Source organism: Corvus cornix, chromosome 11, assembly GCF_000738735.6.
Source record: "Corvus cornix cornix isolate S_Up_H32 chromosome 11, ASM73873v5, whole genome shotgun sequence".
Taxonomy (NCBI): Eukaryota; Metazoa; Chordata; class Aves; order Passeriformes; family Corvidae; genus Corvus; species Corvus cornix.
In genome coordinates this window covers 11,168,288-11,194,147 of record NC_046341.1, presented here as the reverse complement: position 1 = coordinate 11,194,147, position 25,860 = coordinate 11,168,288, and the positions used below count along the sequence as shown (strand labels likewise).

The window sequence follows — 25,860 nt, the reverse complement described above, 5'->3', positions numbered from 1 at the left end:
GAGTGTGTGCGTGCAGTCCTGCCATGGGAGCAGCGCCCCGTTCCCTGCCAGGCAGCAGAACGAGGGGTTGGGAACAGGGGTGTTGAGGCTCTTGGGGTCTCTGAGCATACTTGGGTTGAAGGGTGAAGAGGAAATGGGTTCCAGGAAAGGGGAGGGGGTGGGGGGGGCGAGAAACCCAGGAATTAGGATCACTTATGAGGAGCATGTGGGATATAAGCCAGGCAATGAATAGTAGGTCTAATAGAACTTTGCAGTGCTGTGACTTTTGTGTTGTATTTGTCAGAACCTTTTTAGACTTGCTTACATCTCACTGACATCAATTTTAGTACTTTGCTTTGTAACAAGGAATAGAGGGAAAGTTCTGAGATCTGTGGAGAGCCTTTAAAGTTTTAGGGGTTCGGTTTTGTTTTTATCATGGTGTCAAAACAAAGCAACTTTGCAGTATTTAAAATTTTAGTGTTTTTCCTCTTTGAAATGAAACTGCCAGAAACTAGATAGTTATAAAACTGCTTGGTTTGGTTTTTATTATTTTGGGGTATGCAATAAATTGTATAAATTAGATTCTGACCTTATCTGGTCAGACAGATGTTTAATGTTTCCTTCAGAAACTGGTTGTGAAGTGGTAGCTGTCAAACTGCTGAGGAATGTACAGATGGGGGATTGACAGAAGCAAACAATGTAGAAGCCTCTTTAAATCAGTGGAGTATGTAGTATGAATAGTAATGGAAAAGTATGGCAATTACTGAAGTGTTTCAGATCTGTCTTTTGACTGACTACAATTCCAAGAGGGGCTTTAGTTGTAATTCGCACTTCTATTCTTTGATCTCTTTTTAGAATTTCAAGTTCAAGATGAGTAGGTTCTGTTAGAGCTTTTACAAATGTGTGCAGTTTAGCCAGGGAGGAAGAAGGTGGGGTAAAGGGGGAAGGAGTTTTGATCTTCCTGAAACTGGTTGGCTTTAGGCTAGGAGTCAGGCGGGAAGGGATTTTGACAAGTTACATATGTAGTAGTTAAGGTAAGCTTTTAATTTTTTAACAAGACAGTGTTTCATACTGGCTTTAGTGCATATTGAAGAAACAATTACTAGTGAATTTAATTTTTTTCCCAACAGTTTCAGTTTGATAATGGTTGAGGTTTTCCCAGAAAGAATAACTTTATTTTATGAAATAGTTAATGAACTGTAGGTCTTGGAATGGACCCAATATTAGACAACCAAAGATCTTTAACTGTAGCTAGACTGAGGTTATTTAAATTAAGGAAGAATATTAAATACTTGTTTCAGTATTTGAGAGCAAGCATACTCATAACACTTTTACTTGTATGGTTATTCTTTTGATGGAAAGTTAATTTAAAAATTAATACAATCTGTTTGGTGTAATAATGCTGCAGAATTAAAAAGACTGTCTTATGCTGCTAATACACTTTCTGCTGTAATTAGATTAGAATTGTAAATAAATTGCACCCTTAATTTTACATCATGCATTTTTCATCAGAGTTAGTTTGAGAACAGAAAGTAAAGTGGAGAAATGCTGAAGAATCATGTAGCCTTAGCTTTGACTGATGCAAGACTTCTGATCTTTTAACTCCACTTATAACTGGTTTGAGTTTGCTAAGGCTAAATAATCTATTCGCTTTCCAGAAGGATGAAAAAAGGCTTCAACGTTGTTTTACATCTTTAGAAGAAACAGGAAGTTGAAAAGATAATGTGAAATATAAACTGTTGGAAAAATAATGTGAAGCATAAACTGCTGGAAAGATAATCTGAAGTATAAACTGTCCTAAGAGAAGTTTACAGCTGTCTCACTGTGTATGTTATTTTGTAAGAAGTGTTCTAATGTCTTCTGGCTGCGCACATGAAAGCAGAGGAATTGAGATTAAAAATAATATGAAAATGAAAAATATACTGATGAAAAATAGTATTTCATTAATAATATAAAGTGCTATAGGATGAGGTGATGGTCTTAGTTCTGAAATCACATAATTAATTTTTTTCCTTTTTGTGACTTAAAGTTTGGCAACTAACTTGACAATTCAGTGTATTCATGAATTTGTGTAACAACTGACTTGAAACATGCAAGTGTTTTTATGCCTCCAAGCCTGGAGCTGTCCTACCACTTCTTTTATAGAAACAGATGACAGTAATTTTTTTGGAAGAATTTGTCTTGCCCTTATTGAAAGTTTGGCCAAGTCTGAACCTCATAGATGATTGCTTGGGTGGTGTTGTACCCCAGGACATCTGTATATATCAGAATGGCATAACCTCATATATGAGCATATCATCAGAGAGGGAATTAACTCTCACCAGATCCAAGTGCAGATTTATGTGCTGCTGAGACGTCCTGAGTTGTCACAGGCCATTCATATCTGACTGTGGTATCAGATGGCACTTTTATAACAATTCTAAATTCATTGTAAACATGTATCCCTTGGATTACTCCACTTGTAAAACTCTTATCCTGCCAATGGTTGCTGTTCTACTTGTATATACAATCTTGGACTGTGAAGTTTTTATGAGAGAAACACACAGTAAGCAGTGATATGCTTTCTTGACTAGCTGTGAGATCTAAAACCAGACATCTACTTGATATATATGCAGTTATGGAAGATGTATCAAAATCAAGGATATAGTATTTGTGTGTGTATATATAAATATATATATATATATATATATACACACTATATTGTATAGATATAGTATAGTAGTAGAATGTATTTCTTACATTCTGTATGGTTAATTTTAAGTAAGCCTGTAATGAGGAATATTTTAAATTAATGAATTGATCATACTATATAGAAATTCTTTGTAGAAGAGACTGGCTATTTTGCGTAGTAAGTTTGTAGGATATGGCTCCTAAGTGTTGGTACAATACAAGATTTTAAAATTATGGTGCTGCTATACGCATGTGGCTTGGGAAGCAGTGCAATATTCAGTGAGACTGGGCATAATAAAATACACATCTCAAAATCTGTCCTACTTTGCATCACCTCACATATTTGCATCAAGTCGAAGGTTGGACTTGATTTTGGGAGTCTTTTCCAACCTTAATGATTCTATGATTGGAAATCATAGTATCCAGTAAGAATTTGGATATCTTGTAATTTTGGTATGTAAAAAAAACCTTCATACCCCTAAGAACAACTCACAGATCAAAAAAGCCCTAAATGCTTATTCTTCCTAAAGTGTTTAATAGTGCTGGTATAGCTCCCATTAAGCATATTCACTGTATTTATATTGTTCCTTTAATTAGGGTCAATTTTATGGGTGACATCATATTAACAAATGTAAATCTTTGTCTGAAGTTTCCTTTTAGGCGTTTCTGCAAGTTGTATGCACTGGATTTAGTTTTCTGTGCCTCAAGAACATTTTCTACCTTCCTCATAGGAACTTAAATCCTGTACCACAGTGAAGCAGCAGAATTCCCAGCACATAATAAGTTTATCATCCATGCTGAAGTAATGAAATCAATCTCTCCACTGACCAATGTGCAATATTTTGCAGGTTTTTTGCTTTATATCTGTGATTTGAGAAAAACCTGCACAAACAGGTGGGAGTGACCATGGCAAAGCTATGTCAAATGCCCAGAGTTAATGAGAAGAGTAGGGCAGCATCTCTGAGCCTAAGTAGTGCAGTTCCTGGAATGAAATTCTAAATTATAGCTGTATATAAAATGTTTTCAGTATTAATCTATGGCTTTTTGCCAGTAACATATTACTCATTAAAAGAGCAGTCTTTCAATGGCTTTATTTATAGTTGAATATGTATGAAGCACTTGCTTTTGTATATATTATATATGTTTTATATAAACCTTTTAAACATTTTATTTTTTAAAATTGCAAATTGTGTAAGTTGGGGAAAGAAAGTACATGTTTGTGAGATAAATTTGTAACACATTTACTGATGAGTATAATATTTATTGTCTGCATTTTCATTTCCCCTGTTTTGGCTTTCAAAATAAAACTGTGTAGTAAGGGCAAGACAAAAATTGCTGGGCTATTCAGAACAGTGAAAATGTGCCAGAGTAATTGTTTTACAGTTTTAAAAGCTTTGAGTTTGTTAGTAATTACTGTTGAGTAGAATTAAATTTTTTCCCAATTTTTTGGATCTTTTTGCTATCACTAATGCTTTTCTTAAACCTTTCTTGAGAAGTTCTCTCTCAACCTTCATCACTTGTCAAATAATTGGGCTGTCCAATTCTTTGTGTATGTTTCCTCTTTAAAAATAAGTACTTGCTGTTAAAATGATTGTCATAATATAGTAATATATTTTTTCCTGAGATAATTGCACACACATTAAATAACTGCTATAATTGTCTTTGAAATGTGCCAAAAGAGAAGCATTTTTGTAAAAAGCAGTTAACAGATGGCAGGCATCGGAAGAAAGCTTCTGGCTGGGTCAAATTGCAGGAGTAAAATAGCAAGGTGAGACTAGTTGATAAAAATAAGTTAAATTGACATTATTTTTTTAATGATAATGCAGGGTAAGTGTGGTTGAATAATCTAAATAACTGTTTGCAAATAGGTGTCTTGTTAACACTGAAGAACTATAAAGCAATTCATTAATGGGAGAGTACTGATGTAATTGTGCCATTTTAGTGTCTGGAACAAGGGGTACCTAATTACAGAGAAAAGAGGAAACAAAACCCATGTTGAATTGTCTTTTAAAGACAGCAACCCATTCTATAGGCTGTTAAAGCTGTTATCTTCAATATATGCCTAAACTATAATAAATTATGGGGAAAAAAATAGTGTAAAGAAAAAAGCTCCTATTTCACTTTGTGTTGTGTTAATGCAACGTTTGGGCTATGAACCGAATTGGGAAACTCCTTCAGGTACAGAGAAACTTGGCACTTTTTCTGTCAAAGGTGTTTTTCCAGAATACAAGGCCTGGTTTAGTTCTCTCAGTTGCACAGGATCATGTTGCATAGAAACACCAGAGGGGCAATGCACACAAATATGTGAAGGTGTCAAGAGCACGGGCCAGACTCATTCCCGTGGTGCCCAGTGACAGAACAAGGGGCACAAACTGAAACACAGGAGCTTGCATCTAAATATGAGGAAAAATTACTTCACTGTGAGGGTGACAGAGCTCTGGAACAGGCTGCCCATAGAATTTCTGGAGTCTCCTTCTATTCAAGAACTGTCTGTACACCATCCTTTGCAGCCTGCCCTAGGGGGTTGAACTACATGATCTCCAGAGGTCCCTTCCAACCTCAGCCATTCTGTGAGAGAGGAAGGAGTGAGAAACATTATTTTCTGCAGTACAGGCAAAATAATTGTGCTTGGGCCTGCAGTGTTAAATGCAAAGAGAGTGCAAGTGGAGTCCCTGTGAGACTGTCCATTGGCTCCAGTAACTACTTACCTGCTTTAACTAACGCTATTATCTAAACTCGGCATTTTTGAGTGGCTTCAAACATACTGTTGCCTGTAAAACTTCCAGAGCAGCATTTTATCTTGAGACATTTTGTAGATTTTGTAGAAAATCATCACTTTATGAAGTGTTAGTGAAGCATTACTACTGAAAGAGAAGCAGAACTTGTAAAGATGTTAGCCAGTAGTACGATTTTGAAGCCAGAGAATCTGAAGTACATTTGGAATTCATGTGGCTTTTGTCCAGATGTCTGTGTGTTTTGTGCACTCAGGTTTTGCAACATCTTTTAGGTACTATGTTAATTCTAAATATATAGATAGATCAAAGCAATTTCCAGCACTTTGCCTATCAAACAGCCTCCTACATCTGGAGAGGTATTGTTTTCTTTGTTTATTATCAGGTTGAAAAAATTTCCTCAATTTCCTGGTTACACAGATTTCTAATAGAGTGTTTATCATCAGGTGTTGAGTGGATTGAATCTGGGAACTCTTAAGGCTAATAAATATAAATTAGTGGGTTTCTTAGGATGATGAGATGGAGAATTCTAATGCTGATTTGAGTAAGCATGATAAATGAAGCTAGGAATGTAGCTTTAGGCTAGAAAAGATGACAAGTTTTACATTTTTGAAAGCTGTGTAATTTGTAGCAGAGATTGATTTTTCTTTCATAAATGTGGCAGGTTTTCTTTTGTGTGGATTATTTGGCTTGCATTTTACTTGAGTTTTTTGTTCCCTTGATATCTTACTGTGAAAGCAAGCATTTTAATTTATATCTCCTGAAATTGTTCCTATCTTTTACATACTGCCTGCTCAGGAGTTAGCCCCCATTTGAAAATAATTTCAATGTTAATAGCATATCATATATGTGCACATAATGCTGTTGAGCAGAATATTGAACTGCAAACCCGAATTAGTTTCATACATTGGTAGGCAGGCCTCTTTTAAGAGACATTCATGACCTCACAATTTAGTTTTAGTTTATATCTTGGAAAGAAAAGAGAAGTTAGCCTTAATGTTAAAGAAGACATGGCAAATATTGTGGTTCTGAGATTTTTGTGTATTTTCTTAGAGTTTAAAGCATTGTTTCAAAAAGATAGCCCTACTGATAGGTTTTAAAAATAATCTTAAGTAATCTTAAAAGGAATTGTTTTGCCGTACCTTATTTTTTTATGAGTAGCACAATACAGAGATTTCTTTAATAGTATTTTAAGCAAACGCACAAGAAAAGCATAGCTCTTGCACTTTTTGAGACTTGCAACATGCTATGGGTTACAGTACCTGTTTGTATTCCTCAGAAGGATAAGAAGATGCTGTACATGTGCACTGTTTATCTTTAACTCATTGCAGCAGTTGTCCATGAAGCCTAGGTATGGCTCAGCCTGATGTGTAAACTTTGTTGTAGCAGGAACTTTGGTCCTTACAACTCTTAAAAGCAGAAGCCAGCTGTTACGAGAACCCAAGCTGTGTCAGGGAAGGCAGGTAAATTATTTAAGGAACATCTGAGTGACAAAACCAGACGTGTGTCTTACTGTCTTTGAGTTCAGTAAGAACAATTTTTAAAATAGATTAGGCAAATTTATTTTGATGTGTCTGTATTGTAGCTCCTATTTATATCATCCTTTGGAGGATTCTTTGACGTGCAATCATGTAGTGTTTGAAATCTGATCAACTCCCGACACTACACGAAGAGATGTGTTTTATGGTGCCAGCCCAATGTGCTTTCTGACTTAACGTGGTTTGATTGCAAATGTGTACAGGCTTTGACCCAACCTTGCTTGTTGGGGACAGAGGTACAAAGGGGCTCCTGCTCCATGATCATGCTTGGGGATGCCCTTGGCAGCACACTGTGGTCTCTAACCAGGCTGTCACCCTGTTCTGTGTTGGTGGCAGTTTCTGCTGACTTCAGCTCTGTTAAAGATAAGAATTTCTGTTTTCTTAACCATTACAGTGGATCTAGTCTTGCCCCTTTTGCTAGTAGACAAACTCACTTGAGATTAGATGCATAACCATAGCAGTAACTTTTCAAGACCTGTCTTGCAACTTTTTCTGTTTGATCCCTACCAAAAAGTTATTTTATGGTTATTCTTATGAAGCTCTTGGATGCTATGTTCTTTCTCTAGAAATTTTATAGGAGACTTTTGGTGAAAAAACAGTTTGGTTTTTTGCTTTTTGGGTTTCATTTGCCTGAAATCAAACGGTTGTTCCCCAGTAGTATCCTCTGACTTGGGACTTCTTATGTTTGAACCATCACCCTTTTTGATAAATTCTTTTTCTTTAGGCATCTTGTTTAACTCCTTAACTAGGGAGAAGGATTTTGTTCATGAATATTCAATTAAGAAAACTAGATTCAAGGGAAGTGGTTTCATTAGGTTAGCAAAAATGCCAAAGTACTCTTTTGTCTTGAAGATTCTGGCATACAAAGCTGCTAAAGTAGTTCATTGAAGCTGAAACAAAAAATATGTAAGTTAGTTTGAATTGAAGTGGAAGAAATATGCCCCCTCTTTGATTTAAATGGAAATATGCTGTGCAGTCAGTACTGATATTAGTGACTCCCCAGCTGTTGATGTTAAAAATAATTTTCCCAATTTCTGTCATATATATTTTAGTGTTAAGTGCTGGGTTTTTTTAATCTCACTGAAATTATGAACATTTAAAACACTTTGGATACTCTGTAAAGTACCAAGTAATACTATAACAAAAAGGCATGTTCAAAGATTAAGTAAACTTTTAACTGCTTCTAGGGAATAAAATTATTGTACAGAGATGCTACGTGCTAGCCTTTCTGAATATGCAATCTGTTTTGATTTAAAGAGCTTTCATGATTGGTATTTCCCTCTTAATCAAATGATACTTATTTTTCACATCTGTCATCATTCACAATACTTAATTGTTTTGCTACAAACAAGCACTGAAAATGCATACTTTAAAAGAAGAAAAAATTAAAAAGGAGGCTGCCAATATTATCATAGGATCATTTCCTGGGACTGCCCAAGACAATGATCCATTGCAGTGTTTTTCCAGGAGCCATTATACTTTGAATAAGCTGGTTCACTTAGCTTTTAATTGAATTGTATTTTACCATTGCACTCAATGTACTACAAAATGTGAGTAGAATTTGGTAAATTAGGCTTTTAAAGCATGCTGTGGAAGAAAATCTACCTCTGTGTTTTGTTCAATGTGTGGTTGTTTCTCTGACCTAGCCCGAGTTCCCTTTCTGTAGGTATTTGCAGAAGTGAGGCATTCAGACAAAAGGTGGGCAGCTTCCTGCTGCTTCTGAAGAGTTCTTGCCCATTTGCCCTTCCTCTCATCCCTTCAGTAGCCTTGGTGACACCTCCAAGTAGCATAAGAGCACCAAGAATAGACTACGGAGGGTTGTGCAGCTTACAACCCTTCACACCCATAATGCCTTCTGAATCTGGGCTGATAACAAACTGAGAGAGAGTGGGAGAACCGGGGGATAGTGGAAGGAAAAACTGACAGTCGTAAACTTCCTAAGCATGAAAGTGGGCTTTGTTTCAATCATAATGTCTTCTTACAAGACTACTTCCATGAGAGATGTAGAGGGAAGGAACACTGTAACTGAAGTTAAGTTTTGACAAGAACCAACTACCTTTAAGGTCCTGTTGCTTTTTCTTGCTGAGAGATGGCTGCTGTGCTGGTTTCTTAGTGTGATTGGTACAGGCATGCTGAAGCTATCTTGGATGTTGGGATTAATGGGAATAAAAAGCTCTTCATGTGATGTTCTTGATGTTTGGGTGGGTTTTTTTCTTCTGGTCTTCTCTGGTTGGTAAGGAAAAACAGAACATGAGAAAATAACTTTCTCAGGGGCGTACAAAAGTGGTGGCCATATAAAACATGGGTGGGTATGTGACAACTTGTGAAAATTCAGCTTGAGTTTGTTGCAATTTTGTTTTCTGTTCTGAAGACTTTTGCAGTCAATTCTTTATTTTACCTTTACATCATCACTTTAAAAGATTTTGTCACCTTAAATTAGAGCAGTTTCAGTTAATGTTATGTTTTTCTGGAGTTTAAGAAGGTCATTGAAAAAAATTTGGGGATAGAAGCTACCTGGCTTTTACATGTTAAATACATTTTTCCAGTTGTAAAATCAGGCATGTGTATGTGTGTTTCAGATAAGGCAAACCCTTATCTGTACCTTCCACTTCCAAGAAGGTGTTGGATGATGTTAGATTTCAGTGGATTTAGAGCTTTATCTGGGGATTTTGAACCCTAATGACTACTCTTTAAAACATAAATATCTGCTTGATTTTTCTTGTCCGTAACTATTTGGTGAAGTATTTTACAGATTTATTTCCAGATGCCCACATAAGACTTGTTTCCAACAGTGAACTGAAACCTGACTTGCCTTTTATAGAGTAGAGAGTTTAGTCAACTCTGGTTTTTAAGCAGTCAAGTAATTGCAAAATTTGTAAAGTTAAGATTAGGCAAGAATGCAAGAAAGAAACAGAAGGTTTTGCTAGACCATTTTGACCCTTAGAATAGATTAAAGTAGAAGATCTGAAGGTAGAGGTATGGCATGACTGTGAATTTGGTCTGGGTATAGTAACTCAATGGTGCATTCACCAGGTGCCTTGAATATGATAATTACATTTTTTTCATAGACAGGAGCCCATGGTTTTCTCATGGTAAGTGCAGTGATTCTGCTGGTGGGGACCCCACCCCATAGTGCACCATGAGGTGTGCACTGCATCAGGCTTAGACCAATGCAGGTTCTGAGTATTCCTGGCCATGCATGTGAAAAAGAGCACTGAGAAGTTTTGCTGAGGCAGTGGGTTTTGTTGGCATTGTCTGCCATTATCCAAATAGCTCTTACATTTCAGACTGGAACTGAAGAGAAGTGGGTACATGATGGGCACAGAACATCAAGCCACTGAAAACTGAAACTCATTAAAAGCAGCAGCTTGGCAGAGCAAGCAGGATGAAGTTCTCAATTTCTTTCATTTCCTGGCAATTTAGTATGCTCCATTACATAGTGCCTCCTTTAAGAGTTACAGTGCAAACTACACACACGTTTTTATACCACTACTAAATATTGAGAAAAAAATTCTAACGATATTTGGCACTGAGCCTCAAAATACTTTCTTCAAACAATCTCTTCCAAATGGAAGCAAAATGTGTGCTGCAGACTCATTCTGTAACTTCTGATGCTGCCTCTGCAGCATGCCCAGGTTAGCAGCTGCTTACATGGACATGGCTTGATCTTCCCCCCATGAATGATAGGGGAGGTCACTGGTTAAGAAGCTGCTACTACTGACAGCTATGCTCTCGTCACTATATTAGTGGCAAAACATGTTTAGTGATATATTACTGGGCTCTGTAGCATTGAGATGTGAAACAACACCCCAGAGAGAGTGTGACGTGCTAACAGGTGCATGTTTCATCTTAGAAATGTGACTAGTTTAAGGTTGCTGACCTTTCCATTAGTGTTTTCATTTCCACAGAAATTTAAAATTTGGTTATAAGCATGGTGCTAAATGCCTTGTGAGGCATAAATCACATTCACATCCCAAATCGCAGATGTGTGTTCTGAAGTGATTGTTACACAGATAAAAACTGTTTTCTGGCCACAGTGCTGTAATTGTTAGCCATTCATTTACCAACATCATAGATAACAAGTATGGAAGATGAAAAAGGTGGACTCTCACTTGGTATCTTTTTCCTTTTTTTTTTTTAAATAAATGTCTATTTTAATTTGGGTTAGGTTTCATATATGTGTGTCTTGAAATTCTGTATCCCTTAAATACTGAGACATTCATTAACAGTGATAATAAGCTAGAAAAAGAAAGAAGTGTATTATCAGCATATTGAAAGAACCACAATTCGGAATGCTTCACTGGCTCTCTTAAGAGTTCCATATATGCACCAAAGAAAATGGAAAAATGATAGAACCCCACAGATCTTCATTTGCTAGTGCTCTTGGCTTTGTGAAGCAATCCCAGCAGATGGTGTGGGGCAACTGTTGAACAAGAAAATAAAAAGCAGTTCAGAAGGAATTCTGGGGGGAGTTCTCTCTGGAGAAAAGAAACCCTGTTGCATATTTAGGTGATCTTCGCATTAGTTGTGCAGGAATAGCTTGATTTACTGCAAAATCTCATTTCAGTGTACTGTCTAAAGAAAATGTCATCTTTTGCTGGGATTGCCACACAGCAAAGGAGATGCCTTTCTGCATGCCTGTGGGGTGACACACATTGATATGATAAGTAGTCTTCTACAGATGGACTCTGTCAAAGCTGTGAGGTTTTGGGTTTTTTTAATAGATGTACTTTTTAATTACAAATCCACCATTTAAAAAATCACTAGAGGAATTATTTTTGCAGACGGTTCTAGAGGAAAAAAGTTCAGAGTGCTAGAATGGAATTCAGAAATCACTGAGTTGAGTCCATGCTTTTGGGGTTTTTTAAAGTTGCATTCCTAAATACAATTTTATAATGCAAATGATGAATGGATATACCTTTAAGAGTGAGTTAAAAACAACTGCAGTTTTCAAATTTTAATGTGATTATAATGTGAAAAAATGAGAAGCTAATTTGGACAAAGTCCCCAAACTATTGATATTTTAAGTCATGCAATTTATTTATTTGTACTATGGTTCTGATATTAATACTATTTTGGTGACTTGACATGCACAAAAAGATGCCTTGTTTAGTAATAAACATGAACAGAGGTGATGTGGTAATGCATGAAGATCAAGTTTCCAGGTGGCTAATTTTAGCTGCTTTTAGTGCAGTTGATGTCAAGGTCATCTTGATTTCTTTAAGACCTGGTAGACTGTCAAGAACTTGTTATACTCTCAAGGCAAACAGTACTTGCTCTGAGCATCATCCTGCAGCTGTGTACAGCTAGCAGTAGGAGTGAAAGAGTCACTCAGGGCATTGCAGATGTAAACCTTAGCTTTCTGTTGTTAGACTCATTAGGGTCATAATTTAGCTCTTAGTTGTAGCTAATCTAAGTGGTCAGTAGATCCACAAGTGAAAAACATTATTTCAATAAAATGCCTTGTATAATTCAATCACAAATGTGTGACTTGTTAAAATTTCAGAGAAAAACATTGTCAGTTCTTAGAATATATCAAGAATGGGTGCAACTAAGGAGAGATATTTAGTCTGAAAGGGTTTGTACACACAAAGAATTGAAAGTAATGCTACTCTATTGTGAATTGCCATACTTACTGTAGGAAAGGTGTTCTTACAGTGGAAACCATATTTTACTATTGGAACAGATAAGGCAGGATTTGGCAAGGTTTTCCAGGAGGTTAGAAGTAGTTTCAGTGTTAAACTCACCTTCTCCTTGGGGCTTCCTTTGTAGTGATATGCAGAGGATGTGAAGGAATTATTTGTTGTTGTGGAGAAAATGAAAATGGGTTTAGGCTTTAGAGGAGAAAAACCTGATGTCTCTCAGTGTTGAGGATGGTGGTTTGTCCTTGCTGGGGGAAGGACTGTTATGCCAGTGAAGGTCTTCAAATGCATGTCCTATGCAACCACAACAAAGTGTTGGAGGAAATGCCTTTCTATGAAAAGCCTCCTCAGCTGAGTACTGCTATTGAAAAGATGCTGTCATGATTCTGCTTCTTGATACTGCCTGGTAACTTGACTGCTTTTACATTAGTTCAACTAAGAAATCATTCAGATATGTATAGGGTACCTTCTACTCCTGTGAGACAGCATGTCAAATTCCCTTGAATAGTGCCAAAAAGATGCTCCCCTGGCTGTGAATCAGGGCATGTGTGGGGAATTCTACAGCTGTTGTCTGAGCTGTTCCCTGAGTATTTTTCTGGGCTAGCTCTGCGGTGTGAGCACCACCAGGGCCCATACCTGCTGCTGCTAATGGCTTTTGCAGGCAGCAGCAGTAGTGTGAATCTGAGGTGATTCCTGCCAATTTCCCTGCTGCCCACAGGATTGCGTGGAGCAGCAGGGAACTGACTGGAGGCTTGTTCGCTGCACTCGGCTGCTGCTTGGCAAAGCCATTAGCAGCAGCCGATACCCTGGAGCTCCCTCTGTGGAGATTCAAGACAACATTGCATTGCTTTGCATTCACTCATATTGGGATGATTATCTTTGCAATGGTGAGAAGTACAAACCTTTTTTCCAAATAAAATCTTGAGTTTTTAAATATATGGTCGCCTCAGGGTTTTCCTTTTCACCTTCTCCTATATGTTTGTCAGTTAAAAATTTCTTTCTTATTCTAGATGGAATAGGTTTATAAGCCATTGGTGAGAGGATATATTTCTTTAGGATGTTTATCTGCGTTCTGTCTCACTGAGGGGGAGGGGTTTACCCTTTTTTTTGTAGATGCTGTGTAGCTTTTGAAATGGTTTTCAGTGTGCATGATGATTTATAACTGTTCAATCATTTTATAGGCGTGCATATTTTTGAATCATGAAATTATTACCAGAATAAAAGACCTCTGCTGAATTAAATGGCTTTTTTTGCTAAGTACACACAGATCCTGTCCTCTGTAGCGCATGTTTCATATTCTAATCTCAAAACATTTGCTTTCCAGTTTTGGTTTTTGTGACAATGGTGACTTTCTTGATGAAGGTTTCATTACAGATTTATTTAGCTTAGAATGGCTGGCTGGTGCCTTCCTGCATCTTCATGAATGTCATTTCCATATGGTTACAAATGCCATAGCAAAATTTTAAAAAAAACATGGTCTGGGATTTCTAACAAATAGCTTAATGTTTGTGCAGTGCAGGAAACAGAACTCGGAAGGGATAGTACAGAGCAAGACGCAGAGGGTCAGCCTGAGGAATTATAACATTGAGGAGCCTCGTCCAGCATACTCACAGTTCTACAGTAAGAGTGTAGTAAATGTTGTTGAAGAATAAACTGGGAAGCAGCTTTGAGCTCTGAGAAAATGTAGCAAAGAAACTTTGTTTTAAAGGAATAAAATATCTAGGAAGAGACTGTAAAAGGATTCACGAAAAAGCCACCACTTCTTTATTGCCTACTTAATTATTAAGCTTTTTTGTTTGTTTGTTTCTTAATGGCCCAGGAATGTTCAAGAACAGACCAACAGTACTGGATTTAGTAGCATTTGGCTTATAGTTGAAATAATACCAAGGGTACATTAGGAATATGGTTTTTTGTTTAGCTGATCTCAAAATGCAAAATAGTTGATTATTTACCATTTTTACTAAGATATGAAATAATAACCCTAAATAATAAATCCCTGTAATTTATAGTTACTGTAAGCATAATGTCTTGGCTAGAGTTCTCAAAAGTAAAATTAAAATGTAGTAATTGTCCTTGTGATGTTGCTGCATAATTACAGAAATATCCTTGAATTTAAGTGGTGTTGTTAAGAAAATAATCCATTTAAAGTAATGGTACCACTAGCGTTTCCACTGGACAAGGAACTTAATTTTGAAATCAATCTTAAATAGAAGTGAAATTATCTTTTAAAGCAATGACTAATTTTAACAATCTCAAAATCCTTGCCACATTTTACATTTTCTGTGGAAAAACATATATCTTACAAAATAAAGGTATATGTATATATTGAGCAAAACAGAAATCAAGTCCTGATCTTTCTTCATTCTTCTTGAGTGGGCTTTTGAGAATCAAGGGTATTGCTAGGATGGAGCTATGCTGTCAAAAGCTTCTTGTTTTTGTGGGTTTTTTTAAATAACCTTGCAAAAACCCCCATCTTCTTTTTGGTTTTATTTCATATGTTTACGTATTTTAAAACTTGTCTGATTTGTTCAAAATAGCACTTTAAGCCAGCCTGGGAAAGAAGAGTCGCTTACCAGAGAGCCGTGTCCCGAGGAGGTCTCCACCGCAGGGTCCCGCAGGTCTGGGCAGGGGCAGAGGGATAAAACCGAGGAGTTCTTCCATTTTCTGTAGGAAGCAGGGAAGCCTGTCAGCAAATGATTATAGTCACTGTTGCCATCTTATAGTAATGAAGTAAATGCAAGAGAAATTATAATTTAAAAAAAAAAATCAAAAAGTACATTGGAGAGCAAAATCTGTTTGTGAGGCCACAGGCTCGGCTTCGGCCGCTGTCCCCCCCGTGCCCTCCCCCGGGGCTGGAGCCGCAGGGTTGCAGTGCAGCGAGGTCCAGGATGAACAGCGCCCGGTTCCCACGGTTTTCCACGGGAGCGAGCAGCCGCTGTGGGCGGCGCTGCGGGCGGGGAGCGGGAAGGGTTAAAGCCGATCCCCGCGGGGGTTAAACGCGGAGCCTAATGGAATAATGACGGGTAGCACCATCTGCTGGCCTAGTTCCGCGGGGAGCGGGTCTAACCGGCGCTAATATTGGCGCTGATGCCTTTTGATGCTTTGTGCGTTTCTTTCCGCGCTTTGTTGGGATCCGGCGGTCCGCGCACGGCGGGGCCGGGCCGGGCCGGGGGCGGCGGGTGCGCGCCGGGCAGGGCGCGGGGATGCTGCTGAAGCGAACGAGCGCTCGGGGAGGGCTCTGCGCGGCCCGGCTGCCGCTCGCTAAATAGGCCATTTAGCAATCTTCTCCCCATGCTTTTCTCCTGAGCACTGCCGGGGGTGCTGGAAAAGCGGAGGGCAAGTCTTTGTCTGACGCCAAAAATGTCTTCAGTGAAGAGGCCAAGAGGAAGGGTAAGTGAGAGCCTGAATGAGTGGGAGGAGGAGGGGTTCTTTGGGCTAAAAGGCTAATGGGATTGAATAACCTTCCTTATTACTGGCTGCTGCTGCGGGAGCCGCATCGCCATCTTGAGCTGTTCCCGAGCTGGGTCCGGCTGTTTGTTCCAGCCCCGGGGCTTTAAGGTGGCATCGGGAGCGGCCCCATCCCTGCCTCCCGCCCCCGCCGCCCATGAGGCACCTATAGAACATGTATCCCGGGAAGTGCACGGGGTTTGGCCAGAAAATGTGTTTGGAAATTCCTGGTGGCTTTTCTTCCTGCTCTAGGCAGAGGCGCATTTACGGGTGAGAACGTAACATAACTGTTATCTGCTGGGGTTTTGTGTTTGAAAAGGAAATTCTTTCCATTCCTCAAAGGGGGAGGGGAGGAAAGCAAAAACATGTCTTCTGGCTGGCTGCAGGAGAGGCTCATCAGCCCCGTAAACAATTCTGCGTCCATGAAATGGGCATTAAAAACCCGAAAATAAAAAACCAACTTACGTCTTTTATCCAAAGCATGGAATGTATGTTGATCTAAATAAAAGAAATGCTGCTTTCTGGTCCGTTTATGGATATATAGCTGTGTAATTTTAGTTTTGATTTTATCTTTTGTCTGTTTTTTAATCTTGGTGTTGCTCGAGCATCTGTTGTGTTCATCACTGAGTTAGTCCTGTAGATCATTTGTCTGCTTTAAGGTAACTGTGGTCCTGGTATCCTACCAAAGGCAAAAACACTGATGCTGGTACCTTCAGGAGCTCCTTGCTTTTTCATATTTTATTGAAGGTGTTGGAAGTGTGTGTCAAATGTATGGGAATGCTGCAGAGGTTTAGGATTGCTTTCTTTAATTACAGAGGTGGAGAGAAGGCTGAGAGAATTTCAGAAGGTTATTTTTTATTGTCTTTGAGTACTTGGATTGGTTGTTTAAAACCAACAATTGATGTAGTTATTTTGAAACCCACGCCATTCTGTGGTATAAACTGAATTCCTCGTTTTTTGTGTCCACATAAGTCCCTGGCAGTTACAATTTTTAAAAATGTATATCTATATCAAAAATGTTTGTACTTCATATTTTTAAAGTAAGGGAATTTAATTTACTTTTTGTTTCTTGCTACAGCCTCCTTCTTCCAAGAAGACTGATGGTTCAGGATCATATACTAAGTTGCAGAATACCCAGGTGAGGGCAATGTCTGAAAAGAAGCAGAAGAAAAAAACAGACTCGGAAAGTAAACAAGAGAAGGCAAATCGAATAATATCTGAAGCAATTGCAAAGGCAAAAGAGAGAGGAGAGAGAAACATTCCAAGAGTAATGAGCCCTGAAAACTTCCCCAGTGTTTCAGCTGAAGGAAAAGAGGAAAAGAAGGGTAGAAAAGTTAAATCCAAACCAAAGGATAAGGAGAGCAAAAAGCCGAAAACTGGTTCCTCATCCAAAATTAAAGAGAAAACAAAAATTGGGTAAGTAGATTAAAACATTGTCTCTCTTCTCTTCAGACTGTAAATCCTTGATTAAAATGGAAACTGCTTACTGATAATAAAATGTTCTCCTCCACTGCCTACACAAAATTCTTCCTGATTAAGTCCATGTGTGGACTCTCTCATTCAGGAACAAGAATGCTCTGTTTTCTCTTCAGATAAAATTGCTGTAGGAGTGTCCTTTTGAAAGGAATTATTTTAAATTCATATTCTAAAATATTCTGTACTCACTTTGAAGCACAGACCCAAGTATCTTTTATCTAGTGTTGTAGTCAAGTCTGACTCCAAACTAAGTTTTTCTGGATTATAAATGCTGTCTTTATCAATTTTGGCATGTAGCTTCAATATAGTGTGCTTGGTGAACTGCACAGGGAGAAATTGGAAGTTTAATGAACTTGTGAGCAAGAGAATACTCTTATAAATATCATGCGTATCAAAAGTAAAGCACATATTGGAAAAATTAAATCCAAAGACCTTTGTAGTCTTCGGTCATATCAGTTTAATCTGCCCTCTTAAAATTTTTGCAGACTCAGCTGGGTCAAGCTGGGTGGATACCTTGGGATGAGGAGCTTTCAGAAGGCTTTAGGTGTTAGCATGCTCCAGGGGCTTCAGGAGCTGGCTCATCTTGGGACTCCAGAGCTAACCTACGTTGCCTGTTTACTCTTAAAGGAAAGTGTGTGATTTCCAATGTTAAGTACGTCAGTCAGAACTTGAAATGGAAATCTTAGCTACAGTCTGGTTTTTTTTTTTTTTTTTTTCTTAAATCCATGCTCTTTTTGCGGTAGCAGAAATATTAACTGGCATATCTCTCAAATTTAAATGTCTCATATACATATGCATATTTTCATGTATGGAGCAGAAATGAATGTTCTTTTAATCGGCCTATTTCTCTGCATTTTCTTTTTTTTCTTCTAGAGATCAGTGCTTTTCTTACATGTTTAAAGTAAACTGTTTTGAGTAGTTATCCTGTAGTATGAAGGTTACTGCTCTAAGTTCAACTTCATTGTTAACATAAAGTTTCATGGTGTTAATTTCTTTCTGTACTGTTTATGGGTTGGCATATGGTGCTGCTTGTAAGTGCACTGAGTAGTGCTTCCTTTTCTTTTTTTCTCTGTCTAGTTTAAGGTGGGATTATGGATGTGTACTTCCAAAGTTGATTTCACTTTCATGTTTCTGAATTTATTCATGTTCTATAACAAACATTTTGTGGGTCTACCTAATCAGAGAACTTACACAGTGTTGTTTAGGTAGTGTCAGTTTCATGAAGCTTTGTGGTTTATTCTTCGTGTGGTTTTTATTCATTCTTTTGGATAATTGACAAAACCTGCCAAAAGATTGTCCTTATGATATACTACATAGTTGCCATGCTATTTTTACTGTTTTTAAATGAAAAAAAAAAAAGAAAAAGAGAGAGAGAAGCAAACTATTACATTCAATTTATGATTCTGCACTCAGTTTTGTCTTGGTGAAATGCTTTGCTGTGCACACTTAGGATCGGTTTTCAGGATTTCATCAGACGGCGTCAGTTGAGAATGAGACATTTCTCAAACTGTGTTTTTAACCATGGTGTTTGTGTTTGATGCAAAGTGCTTGCAAGCTGCTAGAGGAGCTCCCATTTAATTATGGTCAATGTTTCATAATTTTGCATTGAGCTGTGAAGGTTTGCCTCCCCATTATTTACCAGTTTAATCAGCTAATGCCCCAGTAGCACTCTGCTAACTTAATCATGCTGCCAAGAATTGCTTTAATTACGTGGGATACATACCTAAAGATGCAGCAGTCAGGTCCTGGTAAGGAGCTGTGAAGAGTATTCTAGAACCACATATTACAGATTTCTGTTCATATTCACAGAATTCCATTTTATTTAGACGGACAGCAGCAAACCAAGTGCTTTGAGACATCCAGATACTTCATTTTGTATCCAAACAGATTCATGTGTTGTGTTGAATTAGCACTATTGTATATTATTGATATAAATACGTAAAATAATAACTATTTAGCAAAGAATATACCAGTGATTTTGCAGAGCAGTAATTGCAATAAGGCCTTGATTTTTTTAAAAGAATAATCTTACCAAACTGCTTTCTATGCAAATGTAACTGCTGATATTATAGCAGAATAATTGCTATAGAATCTCTATACTTGTCTTTTCAGCCATGGTTAAAAAAATTGTATGATTAATAAAATTTGTTTTATTCAGAGAAAACCAGAATTAAATAATAAGGAGTTTAGAAGGCTAAACAGCTTTTGCAGAGTTTTCATCCTGTCTTCGTTCTTAAGAAAATATTTCTTAATGAATCTAAGCACATCCTTGGAATTTTTTTAAGTCCAAATAGGATTGGGTTTTTAAGCCTGTGGGTTGCTCCATTGATTTTCTTGTTACCTTAAAATAAACTTTGACTGAATCTTGGGAGAAAATTTTGCTATGCTAAAATTTTCTCCTGTAAAAGACAAGTGCTTTGTTGGGGAGGAAGGGAAGGGAAGATCTCAGTTCAATGGACATAGGTTTTTTCCTTGGAAAGAAAGATTTTTGAAATCTGTTTAAAAGGTGATGAAAAAAATTAAAATTCTTTTTCATTCAATAATGAGGAAACCTTTATATTATAAATATATATACATATTTATATATATATGTCATTCCTTGCATTTAATCAGAAAACAAAACCTGAAGTCCCCTCATGTTTTAAAAAGATCAAGTAAACAATTCCCAAATTTCCAACTGTTAGACTGTTAGAAGCTATTGTGAACTAATTTTTCTGCAAGAAGTATAGTCATGAGTGAAATCTTAGAGCCAGTAAAGGTTTACAGTACAATACAAAAAAAAAAAATCAGTATACCTTTTTAATAGTAGTGGAGAATTTGTTTGGGTGCATCTGCTGTTCCGTTTTAGGAGTTCTATTGTGATATGTCCATCTCAGATGAATACATTTCTTTTCATTCAGGTTTTTCTATACCAAACTCATTTAACTTGCAGGAACTGTTAAATCTGTTGATTCAGTTTGGATTTGGAGTGTCAGAACAATGCGGGAGGTGGTGCAGAGTTGTGTGTGCTTGAGAAGATCTGAAGTCACATGTATGTTTTGGGTGACTCCTGTTTCATTTTTGCAGGCCAACAGTATCTGAAACAATAATGAATGTGTGAATTTCTCCTTTTTTTTTTTTCTTGAAATATTTGGGAAAGAGTTTTAATCTGGTCTTTCACATCTGTGCTCGCAGCAAGCACAGCCTGTTCAATACAAGCACAATGGTACCCTCTGTAGCCCAGCACTCAAACAGCAAACTCTTCTTCAGATTGTGATCATAGACTTCGACCTCTTCCAGGGCTTTTGTCTGTGTAGCCAGTTCTGTGTTGCTCTTGAGGAGGATTTTCAGAGTTACAGTTGAACTGTAAATGCTGTCCTGTAGAGCTGCAACACTAATTGCTGAACAGACCTTGATAAAATTGCCTGGTAGCCATCTGTTTAAAAAAAAAAAAAAGTATGTTTTTAATTGTAATACAGCACAGCTTTTACTGAAATTGAGTAGCCCTCATCTGGGATCAAGATGAGTTTTAACTACGGTGTCTGGATTTAGGGAGCAGGATGATTTTTGAAAAGTTTCTGTTCTTTGCTGCTCAAACACAATCAGTTTGTGTTTGGTGGCTTCATGTTAACTGTTTATATTTTCCTTAGTGCCTCTGAGATCTGCATGTACAGGAAAAAAATATAGCATGATTCATTCCAATTTATCATTGCTACTTAAAAATTGCTAGCAGTTACTTTCTAGGCAGGCTGTAGTTTCTTTCTAAAGGTGAGGGTTAAGGTTTAATTTCCCTGAGCTGTGAAGTCAGAGAAATAATGCTTATTAATTGTAGCCAAGTCTATTAGAACTGGATTCAGTGGTTAGTAAAATTTCTGTGCCATAAGTATTGGTGAAGATTAATGACTAAATTATATTATTACCAAGAATGTTGTAAGGCTATGACAGAAATTATTAGAAGAATGTATGTATAATTTATTTAGTATTACCAAATTAAGTTAACCAATTTGCTTTATGCATTGATTACTGATTAAGTTAATTCTTCAAAATTTGCTTTACAATTTCTCTGCAGACTGCAGAACCACTTTCCATATCCTGGCTATTTACCAATGTGTATTGACATTTAGGAATTTATTTAAACCCTTCCATATATTTGTATAGAACTTTTTTCCATTTACAAGCTTTTTCTAATTGATTCTACTTCTTCCATCTAAGGTGATGCATATTTAAGCTAAAAAGTGTACTTCTTACCACTTGATGTGAAGAATTATGAATTTGTGAACATTCTCTTGTTCAAAAAAGTAGATTGGCATTTAGGTTTTATAGCTTTCAACGTATTCCCACCTACTCAAACATAAAATTAAATATCACAGCCCTGATGAAAAGCAACAGCTCTGCACTGATGATGTAAAGGACAATATCAGTTGAATACATTTAGGTAATTTTTTTTCTTAATCACTGCATAATTTAAATAAATAAATCCCCCAGATTCTAAGAACTCAATTTACAAACGTTTGCGTCAGAGTGGTAGTGCTTCAGTTCAAAACTGCTACCAGAAATGGCTGTATTATTTCTTGTGCTAAAAGAGCAATGGTGGATTTTGTTCATTAATCTTTGAATTATGTAGCAATGAATCCAGCAAGTGGGATGTGATCCTGTGCACTACTCAAATGAGTAACTGTGCTTGTTGTCTTGAACCTTGAAGTAGGTCTCACAGATACTGTTTACAAGCAGTTTGAGGACCTAAGACCCTTACAGATAATCTTTGCTTGTTGATCTGATATGTTAAGGTGGTTTGAAACCCTTATAAACTCAGGTAGCAACTCAGCCGACATGGGATGGGGGGCTGGAGAGGAGGTGGTTCACTTGTTACACTGATGCTGTATTAAGTGTAAATAGCTACGACTTGAATTTCCTGGGAGGCAGATTCTGGCAGTTGTCTTTGTTATTTCGTGCCAGTGAGGCAAATGCTGGTGACCAGGTCTGTGGTCAGAAAGAAGGGGTGCTCGCTGAATCTTTGAGTTCTGTTAGATCATTTAAGGTCATTAACTTGTGTCATTATTAAAATGGCACATAAATTCAAGATTGGACCATACTTCTGGGATGTTGTTGCATGCTCTGAGCTGTGACTCCGGTTAAGTTTTCTCTGCTCCCAGGTTGTAGTTTTGATGCATAAGCTGGGTCTAAGTGGCATCATCTAATGTTTCTGCTGCAGATTGTATGAATACAAAGTGGTGTGGTCTTAGCAAATAAATTTAAAATAAAAAACATTTTTTTGTTATTTCGCATTGTTGTTTCAATATTGTATGAGCTTGAAATGACTGATAATTCCAAAAAGAATATTAGGAGTGTTTAAAAATCTGTGCACAGTCCAGAAGTTATTAATTTGAAATACAACTGTAGAAGGAGACAGTGGTTAATATTACTGTGTTAGTATTATTTGTTGTAGTATTATTTGTAGTATTATATGCTAAAAGGATAAGAGAAAGTGGTTTTATACCAGCAAATTAAGTCTCATCCAAGAGGATATAGTATCTTGTCAAAGAAACTTCTACTTTACATTTTTAGCTAAGTTTCTAGTGATAAAGAATTGCTAATACTGTTGATAACATAGGAATTTTATTGTTAGTAATTTAACAAAGTGCTTTGGCTACAAATGATAATATCTGAGAGGTGGCTTTGGACACTAATAATTAGTTACTTGGTGTTTCCTGTTTTGGGAAAACTGAAGTAAAATGATATATTAAAGGCATGCAATGAAGGCCAAATGTACTTCCTATTCCTGACATGCCTATTACATATTTGCTGCCTTTTTCTTTCTATCCTCTTTAATATTTCCTTTTTCACTATTTGGAAGGTTTTGGAAGGTGTTTATCGCTTTAAAGCTGTTCAGAGTACTGACAGTGTTTCCATCACGTTCTCAGCTATCAAACAGAAAGGGAATGGAGCACATTCTTCTTACTGGTTTTCATTTGTAAGAAAGGAGTCGCAGTGCTTCTCAAATAGTGGTTCTTGGTAGCTCTAAACCATGGTAGGAGTCTTACACTGAGGATCAGAAGTAATACTGGCTCATGAGAAATCTTCTTTTTAAACTTCTTTTGTGGTGTAAGTTTCTCAACATCTTTGGTTTGTAGTTATAGAAGAAGAAAATATGTATTGAAGAAATCTACTATATCTAATTGTTGAAATATTTCTTGATGTTATGTAATAAGATAAATCTAAATTTAAAAAGACAAGAGAAAGTGAAATTGGAGTGGAGTCTGGTGATATTATTTTTTCCATGTCTACAGTGTGCTGTTAACTTTTCATAGAAACAGAATAGATAGTTTCTGTTCAGAACAGTTTGTTTCAGGGTGGAAAAAGGGATTTTAGCCAAGGATCTTTATGCTTTCATGCAGAAATTTATAAACTGGCAAGAGAACTTGTTCGCTCAATGAAAATTTTTCACAGAATTGATCCAGTTTACAAGCTTCTGAAAATCATTGTTTTCACATAGCAGATTTTTTTAGAAGTTTTTGGCCAAAATATGAGCAGATTGCATTTTTACTGATAGGAATGTATGACTTTAGCACCATACTGTTGTTCATCAACTTCTGATAGCAAGGAGCATTGTGATTCTGGGCACTGGATCAGAAAGAATTGAAACTGCATTTATTCCTTTCACTGGCACCATATCCATATAGAGGAGGAAACATTCTGATCTGTAGCATGTAGAGATGTTCAGAAAATTTCAGGGAGATGCTTGTGAATTATTGGGCATAGGGAATGTGAGCTCCAAGCAAGACACAAAAGCTGACAGAAATAGGATAATGTGTGTTGGACTGCAGGGGCAGAGCAAGAGGTGAACCCAAGGAGGGACTAAAACTAAGAAAAGGAGAGGAACAAATATGCAAGGAAAGATGTAGCTAGAGCAGTCTAATCACAAAATATCCCTATGACCTAAAACAGAAGGTCCTTAAAATCCTCAGCTATTCAATGGATGCCACTGCAACCCAGCGTAAACCCCACATCCCTTAGTATTGTGCTTCTTGAATACTCAAGGACCATTGAGCCTAAAGTAGTAAACAGTTGTGCATGAAGTGAGAATAGGCTGTGGTCGCACAAATACAATTACTTAACATAGCAACATGCATTTATGGATTGTTTTAATCTACCATTTCACAAAAGAGGATCAACATTTAGAATAGATCGTCCAGGTACCTACCAGCTGTCAGCCTTGGAGATAAGTGGAACTTAACTGCGCTGAGCAACATAATAGAACTCTGAAACTGGCATTGAGTAGGGATCACAGGTCTTCCAGAGACCCCTTCCAGCTTGACTTACATCTTAACACTTACTCGATTAAAGAACATTCAGTTATCCTTTTTCTTTGAAAGAATTCAAGAGCAGGGAAAACATGTATTGATACTTTTTTTTCCAAACACAAAAGGTACAAACCAGGAACCTGGTGGGATGGATATTGTTTCATGAATGGTCTTCCAGGAAATTCTCACTCATAAATTTACCAGGTTTCCCTTCAAATCCATGTTAAGTTTTAGCATCCAGAATTCCATTTAACAACAATTTCAGAAGGTCAATCACAGCGTGCCTCATCTGCATCATTTTGGAATACATTAGCTGATTTGACATATTAGTGACAAGTGCTAATGTAACACTTAAATTTTATGAAACAAAGTGAGATAAAAATGGAAAAAGTCATTATCCAAGTCCATAGCTAGAAAGTGTCATATTGGACAAATACCCAAGAATACAAGTCTTAAAATAAAAACCAAGGAAAACAGAAAGATGATTCCTAATCAGAGCTTAAAAAGTGAGGGGAAAAAAACTGCTCAAAGTAACCTTGAAGTCAGTAGGGAAACCAGTGTGTTTATTGCTGAAATTATTTCCTGTGATTATGAAACATGTTTTCTAAGTAATAATTAAACTGAGAACACCTAATGAAAAGGCAAGGACCAGAATTTACTTGTGAACAAGCAGCTCTGTGATTATGCTGACTGCAGCTTCATTTCAACCTGCATCCATCAGTGCTGTTGACTTTGTGCTAGAAGTAAAAAAAAATATGGGAGTGGAAAATCTTCAGTGGTTTTGGGGTTTTCTAGCCTTTCCACTGAACATACCTAGTGATTAAATATTGAAAAGCAATGAAAATGTTCATTGCCTCTGAAGATATACCTGGAATCTTTTGTAAGCCATGTTGTTTAAACTTTCCATAGTGTTTTGATAATTCAAGATGCTTATTTTCTATGTGAACTGTTAGTCTAGACATAGTAAATATGTGTGTATTCTCTTTGAACACTGGCACAGAAAAGTCAATGAGTTGTGTTTCAACCATTACATTCTCACCAATAGTATTCTGATCAGGTGACCAATATATTTGATGTTATTTTGCTGTAAATAACT

General features: G+C 37.1%; 1 protein-coding gene across 7 annotated transcripts in view; it reads left to right on the top strand.

Annotated features, from left to right (window-relative positions):
* CHD9 (chromodomain helicase DNA binding protein 9) overlaps positions 1-25,860 on the top strand; it is an 87,175-nt gene that overhangs the window by 17,708 nt on the left and 43,607 nt on the right. For 5 of the 7 annotated variants that reach the window (XM_039558617.1, XM_039558614.1, XM_039558616.1 and 2 more), the window contains exon 5: positions 17,087-17,424. In XM_039558617.1, coding sequence (XP_039414551.1) covers positions 17,087-17,424 — 338 coding nt within the window. Of the gene's footprint in view, positions 1-15,259; positions 15,952-16,096; positions 16,279-17,086; positions 17,425-25,860 lie in introns of those variants that run through there. The other 2 variants (XM_010396587.4, XM_010396588.4) reach the window with 2 other exon arrangements.